Source organism: Alosa pseudoharengus, unplaced genomic scaffold, assembly GCF_046254945.1.
Source record: "Alosa pseudoharengus isolate Yale_2024_CS ecotype anadromous, Long Island Sound unplaced genomic scaffold, YU_APseudo_1.1 YU_APseudo_1.1_scf_17, whole genome shotgun sequence".
Classification (NCBI taxonomy): Eukaryota; Metazoa; Chordata; class Actinopteri; order Clupeiformes; family Clupeidae; genus Alosa; species Alosa pseudoharengus.
Window position 1 is genome coordinate 28,369,210 of NW_027468640.1, and position 7,272 is coordinate 28,376,481.

General features: G+C 47.2%; 1 protein-coding gene across 1 annotated transcript in view; it reads left to right on the forward strand.

The window, feature by feature from the left end:
* Window positions 1-2,690: 2,690 nt before the first annotated feature.
* The window catches only part of sorcs2 (sortilin-related VPS10 domain containing receptor 2), a 234,128-nt gene continuing 229,546 nt past the window's right edge, over window positions 2,691-7,272 (forward strand). Inside the window, exon 1 of the mRNA XM_076289193.1 lies at window positions 2,691-3,105. Within this exon, the coding sequence (XP_076145308.1) occupies window positions 2,725-3,105 (381 nt within the window). The 5' untranslated portion in view covers window positions 2,691-2,724. The remainder of the gene's footprint in view (window positions 3,106-7,272) is intronic.

Genomic DNA, 7,272 nt, shown 5'->3' on the forward strand with positions numbered 1-7,272 from the left:
GAACAAGTTCACTTTACGGAGCCCCATACTGCCATACCACAGGAGGAGAACACTGAGCGAAACAGGCAGTGCTGAAAGTATTCAGACTATCACATTAACTGAGAGGAAAAAATTAGAAATGACACACAGACTTTATTTGACCTTTAAGTTGTTTGTCTGTCTTACCTGTCACTCTTAAAGGGGATTAGAATTTCCAACTTTTTTCCCCCCTGGGCGAGTCTGTAAAACACAAAGCTTGACATTTATAAACCAGCATCTCACTGCCTCATTCAATCTCTGACAATTAGTGTCACTGTACTCAATTTGCAATTCATGACAACAACAAGACCATTGAGTGAAGTTCATTTAGGTGTTTTTGCAGTTATTGTGAACAGAAATTCGTTGGGTGTTTATTTTGTTGCCTTACCAGACATACCTCTAAAAATAAACCCATAAAAGCGCTTTCACTCAAACTTCTTCACTGTCAAACAAGGACAGCTTTTTGCGGATTGTATCAAACTGGGGGCCCCTATCATTACTAGAAGGCAGCTCCTACCAGTCAGTCACCAGCCAAATTTGTTGTGATGTTGGATTGGGTTAGATGGCATATCACACAGCATGGTATTTCATCACCTGTCACTGGGTAAAAGCTGATAACATATGAAATTGTGAAACCAAGGACTCTTGAATCAAACAAAAAAAGGTCAAATTAAAACACATCACTCATCTGTTGTGGTACCTCTCTTAAGTTATCTTTTGCCAGCGACAGCGTGCTTCTTGAAGGGCTTGGAACATGGACGCCCTCTGTGGCAGGCCTCTGACAGATAAGGACAGTCTTGTACAGTGATCTTCCCATGCTCTGCTACCCCCTGCAAGCTCTTAGAAGCATGAGGCAGAGAGGGATATGGGGGGGGGGGGGGGGGGTCAACAATGGCTGAAAGATCACATTTAGCTCCCAGTAGCCCTCCAAGACAATCCGCCACTTTTATCCCTCAAGTGGTTTCAGGTCAGTGGTCACGATGAAGGAAAGAGAGAGAGAGAGAGAGAGAGAGAGAGAGAGACGCAAAGGAGGAGGAGGATGAAGGCGAAGTGTGTTGAGTGCTGGGCGGCAGAGGCGCCCTCAATCCACAGGGCAAATCCAGGTCATTGGTGCTGATGAGGTAAGAGAGGTGAGATGAATAGAGGAGGAGGAGGAGGAGGGGGAGGAGGAGGAGGGCACTGATGAGGGAAAAAGACCTATAACTTCTTCAGTGATTAGTGAGGCACAGGTTTACTCACTCCCTGAAAGAGACAGAGGAAGTGAGCAACTGCTGCATTAAATGGATTCCCATGCACAAAAAGACTCTTGAATGCATATCTCTCTTTTTCTCTATGTTGACTTTCTCTCTCTCTCTCTCTCTCTCAAACGTCAGTCTATTACTCCCTACAGTCTCTCCCTCTCTCTCTCTCTGTCTCTCTCTCTCTCTTGCAGAAACACACACTGACTCCTCTCTGCCCCTTATGAAAAATGTAGGCCCGAGCAGAGAGCAGTGAGGGTAATTAGAGAACGCTGTTGACATCAGAGGGCAGCCGAGTGGCAGGGCCTCCATCAACACCCCCCCCCCCCCCCCCATCGTCTCGCTCTTCCTCCTCCTCTCCCCCTCCGTCAAACGCATTACATTCATCTACCGCTTTTACGTTGTGAACCTGAAAGAGCTCGACCATGGAGGGGGGTGTGGAAATGAGACTGCCTGTCTCTCCACCCGCCTTCCACGAAAACCAGAGGAGATAAGAAAACAAAAACCCTCCACCTGAACAGTTGTCTTGGCTTGAGGTCATTAAAGAAGCCACAGATGAGTGGCCTCGAGCCTTTCCAGGCATGACTAATCTATCTTGCCCTGTGCTGAGAGGAGCTGGGAGAGAGGGAGAGAGGGAGGGAGAGAGGGATGGATTTGACAGGTGGCCTGTTTACAGGCTAGAGACTTAGCGAACCCTTCTCCTGACGGAGTGACAGTTTATCTCATTAGAATCACATGCAGACAGCACTCCAGCCAGCGCAGCAGTCAGTTAGTTTGACCTGGGCTCTCATGGGATGTGACATGTTTATGGAAATGGTGTGAAATAGAGACGGTTAGGAAGCTGACATTATGCTTCCTTTTGTGATGATGCTGCCAAGCTCAATAAAAACTCTGGTTAAATAGTTATAGGCGAAAGGCTTTCCCAAGCATTTTCTAAACCAGCTGAGTATACAATGTAAGAGCTATGGTTTAAGGATGGCATTGGACAAATATTCATGTGTGTCTCTCTCACTCATTATACGAGCCTGTTGCATAAATGCCTAGCCCTCATTACTCTTCTTTGACAGTGACACCTATTTCCCACATCACAAAAGCAAAAGGAAAAAAAGCTGAAAATAATTTACAATTAGCTGTTATTACGCGCGACCTTCAGTAAACAACGGCGAAATCACACACTCCACTTGTGTGGGCGACTGATGCTATTCTGCAAGTAATTGAAGACTACACAGCGTTAAGTTTACCGCCAGGTGGCAGTCTTACACCTGTGAGTTGAGGCCAGTCGCATTCTCTCGGTGTTTGGCTGACGGGCTGAACCACGTTGTATTTCCCGAGCGTGTGTGCCCTCGCTCTCGCTCTACACCCTCCCTTTCTGTCGTCCTCCCTGCCTCCCTCTTCGCCTACAGTAGAGCTATCTATCTTCAACTCGCATCGCACTCAGCTCTGTCAGTACTGGGATCCAGGCGCTATCATGGCGCAGCGCGTGGCACGTCTGCGTCCTAAGCGAACCGTTCTTACCCTACGCCCGTATTGGGCTCTGATTCTCGTCTATGCCTGGGTGGCACTGTCAACGGAACCGGCTCTTTGTGACAGTGGCGGATTTTTGAAACGCAGCAGCGGTGGAGACCGCGCGCTTGACAGCAGCGCGGCGGACGACGTCGGCGGCGGGGATGGAATGCCATATCTGCCGGGATTCACCCATCAGGACGCTGACCCGGGTGAAGCGCTCCCCCGGCGACTCAGAAGAGCGGCGGCCCGGGATAAAGTCTCATTGCTCAGCAGCTCGTTCGTGCTCAAGGGAGATGCCACTCACAACCAGGCAATGGTACACTGGACAGGCGAGAACAGCAGCGTAAGTAGGCTACTCTACTCCCCGTCCCATCCGGGTTGCCCCGTGCTGCAAGAGTTCTGCCAGTAGTGGCATTGTGTCAAATTGCTCTCTTATCCAGTTCATATATGGCGTAAGATATACTGTATGTGTTTTGGGGCAAAATCTGTTGCAAAACAGTTTTACGCATGTTGCAAATCGGCTCCATTTCTAGTACCTAGCAGCTTTTCTGACCCTGATGCCAGAAGTCGGATGTTTTGGTTTTGGTACTTCAGAGCTTGCGCTACTGCGCTGTCCGATAGCGGAAGCGTGCGGGGTTGGTGACGCACAGTGCACCTGTCTTTGTTTGCACGCCCGTTTAGGAGCGGGTGGTGAATGACAAACTTACTCGCTATGAAACTGGTTTAGCAGCCTGTGCTGGGAACACAGTAAATAAATTATAGTCTATATGCAACAAAGCTCCTGTTCTATCCATCCAGCATAGTCCAGTCAGTCTCAGGATCAAGGCCATACTAAAAAGGTTGAAAGTAGAAAGTTTTAGGTGGAAACATTTGCGACTGCAGCGTCACGACTACCAAAAACGGATGTCCCCCACAAACATCATCTATGTATTTGCCATTGTGTCGGCATTGTTATTGACAGCTGCTCGGGTCTGTCACAGGATCTGGCGGGGACATCACTGGCTTTCGCCGTGTTGTCATCAACAGAGCGCTCTGTCCTAACGCTTCGATGAACCAACGTATTGTTACCCTCTTCCTCCTCTCTTTAGAGTGCCAGGGACCATGGCGAAGACCAAATGCTTTCATTGTGTTGATTAATCGCGAGAAAACAAGTGCGAGTAGCATTGTCTTTCCACACCCACGGAATTGACCTCCTTAGACGCTTTTGTAATCCAACTCACAATAACAATGTAATGACGTTTCCCTGGCCCATTTGGTTGTTGTCATAGCTGTTTGGGTTAGTCTGTTTGTTGTGTCTGTGTGAGAGGGAATTATGATGCACTGACTGGTTTATCATAGATGTGTTAGGAATGGCACTTTTGCACATTTAAATGAGAGGACATTCATATGTCATAGTATAAGGATGAATTTTGATGCATTTGTGAGTAATTCATGTCAAATCAGTGAAGTGAAGCGAAGCACTGTGTGTCTGTGACAGACTATAGTCAGAGCTCAGAGCTCACATGTGCGTGTGTGTGTGTGTGTGTGTGTGTGTGCATGCACGCCCACTCGCTCTCTGCCATCTGTAATTGTTCTGGGCTGCTTGATCTCTCTCCTCAGTGTCTAGGTGTATGTATTTGTGCATAATGCATATAATAAGGCTTATGTTTGTGTGTGCAAAAGCAAGCAGGTGCATATATGCATGCTAATATGTCTTTAACTGTGTGTGTGTGCAGGGGCGCCGCCAGGGTTGTATTCCATAGTACCACCTTGGCCCAGTTAATGGAGAGTATTTCTGCGCACCTTGCCCCCCCCCCCCCCCCAAAAAAAAAAAAAAAGAACGGGTGCATGGCTACCCTATACATAGGTGTTTCAAGATTTTTAACATTTCTGGGATGAGGGAGATTTCACCCCCGTGATTTTTTTTAACAATTCTGGCTGCTAAACACACAATTTTAACGCAATTTGGGTGGGACAGAAATACATTTACAGAGCAAGCAGCTCTGGCCATATCGGCTCTGGCTCACGTGACGTGAAACCAATGAGTCTATGTCGCGATTTGCGATAGGCCTATAGGCCTAGAGAAAAGACGGCTATGGTCACCTAACAATAAGGATTTGCTTACACTGCTGTTTGGTTGTCCCAAACTTTGAGATGATCCATACTCTAGCATCAACTGAATCTTATCAATCTTGAAACCCGAACTACGATGTTCCAAACAAGAGTGACTATAGGATGCAATGCCTAATCTCACTGCCCTCATCATAACTGCTAAGAACAGTGCTCCTTTTACTGTTAAACACCTGAATGTAACGTTGTTTTTAAGCGCCAGAACTGCTTATCATGTCGTGACAAAGTTTACACCAATCATTTTCTTCTAATGTATCCTTATGTTGAGATGTCCATTCTCTTTGCCCTAAACATAGGCTATCATTTGTGCGCGAAGCATGTGTCAATTAAGACAGTACACAAGCTATATTTATTGTTGTAATATTCATGATTTTCATGAATAAAGCGTTGAAAAATTGTACGCACAGTGCGTACAGGATTACGCCTGGCGGCGCCACTTTGTGTGTGTGTGTGTTTGTGTATGTGTGTGTCTGTGTCTGTGTGTGTGCGTGTGGGTGTGGGTGTGAAATGTGCACGTGTGCTTTTGCCGGCATTGGTCTGGAATTTCAGATGTCTGGCAGCACCGACAGTGGTGTCTGACCTTTCTTTGATAAGGCTGCTTCCCATTCCCACCCTCAGAGCTGTGCACGTTTAAACTAGTGGAAACGGTTCAATAACGGATCATTCGATGCCTGGGGGGGGGTGCAGGGTGAAAGGGTGCCTCTGTCACTATATTCTCAAACACCTTGACTTCCTAGTAAGATTTTCCTTATTTTTTTGTCGCGGCCGGCCATACATAACATGGGGATGGATGTTTATTCAGTAACTGCTTCTGCCACTGGCTTTTCCAGTTGTGGATCAGTGGGCCTGATGGAAAGAGATGGGAGGGGGGGGGGGGGTGTAAATCCAGGTAAGAATGCTAAGATGTGAGACCCTCTTTTTTGACAGTCTTGCTATTCATACAATCCACTCTTTCTTTAGACTTTCTGCTACCAGGGGACTCAGAGGGAAACCCACAGTATTAGTGTGGGGGGTTGGTGGTGGTGTGCTAACATGAGAGGGGTCAGGGATTATTTGGTTTAAATCAGCTATGCCACACTTAAACTGAGCTGGGCAGACACAGTCAGAAGTGCCAGTAAGCATAAACTGTCAAAGAATTTCCACCAACCACCAATATGCTTGCAGATAGCACAAAATTGCTATGTAATCTAAGTCGAAATGCATTTGCATTTGCAGAAATCTATTTGCAAGGTAGAATACATATGAATTGAAGTGTTGAAGGGAAGTGTTGACATTCATGCTTTGCCCGGCCAATGTCGGAGATGCCAGGGGGTGAGAGGCCGAATATTCCCTTACGTGTTTGGAGATCTTGTTGTTCGTTCCAGAACCCCCTTGCTGTCAGTTCCGGAAGACTGTGGTGCTGGGAACAGCCCCGAATATGATACCAGCATTCCGAGCAAAGCGCTTCCAACTGGTGAAAGAGCCTTCTTTGTGCAGGTCTGGCTTTTCTCTCTCTCTCTCTCTCTCTCTCTCTCTCTTTTCTTTCACTCTCACCCCTCTTTCTCTCTCCCATCTTGCTCCCTTTGTGAATTGCTAACTAGCTTCCAGGCTTGGGAATACTGTTCGCTCTATTTTAGTATTTTGTTAATGGAGAGTACGTCTGCGTGTGTGTGTGTGTGTGTGTGTGTCTGCGTGTGAGTGTGCATGTTGTCTTTGAGAGAAAGCGAGGGAGAGGGAGGAAGAGTAGGATGCAATTCTAGACAGCCAATGAACGTGTTGATCTATTGGACAAAAAAAAATGGACAAAGGAAATTACATTGAGACGGGAACTGAAAGAAAAGAGGGGAAAAAGATACTTCATGTCCACTTTTCTCCTCTTTTTGGAGTAATCCTGTGAATGTGTGTGTGTGTGTGTGTGTATACAGTATCTGTGTGTGTGCCAACGAAGATCCTCTGGCGTTCTCTCTGGGAGCTCCTGATTAACGAGGCCCTCAAGCAGGCGTCCAGGGAAGCCCACAGCGCACTCTGGGACTTGGGAGACGCTCTGGCACCTCCGCGCTCAGGATGGCCACCGTGCACTCATGCCGTCCTCTCATGTCTGCATCTAAGACAACTCCGCAACTCTGACTCTGGCTCTAGTTCCAGTGACGACAGAGAGAGTTGAAACACATGGAGTAGAACTGTCTCTCGGTCCCTCTCTGTCACTCACTCCCTGTGTTTTTCCATCCATCCATCTCTCCCTCTCTCTCTCTCTCACACTCTCTCTCTCCTTTCGTTTTGAAGATTAAAATTCAGATAAGCTTATTGATGTGACTGCATATGTAAAACAGCATTGCTTAAGCGATGGCCTTCTCTCTCCCTCCTCTCTCTTTCCGACACGGGCAGCATTTCTTCACATAGCCAGCTCCCTGCTGGGTCTCTC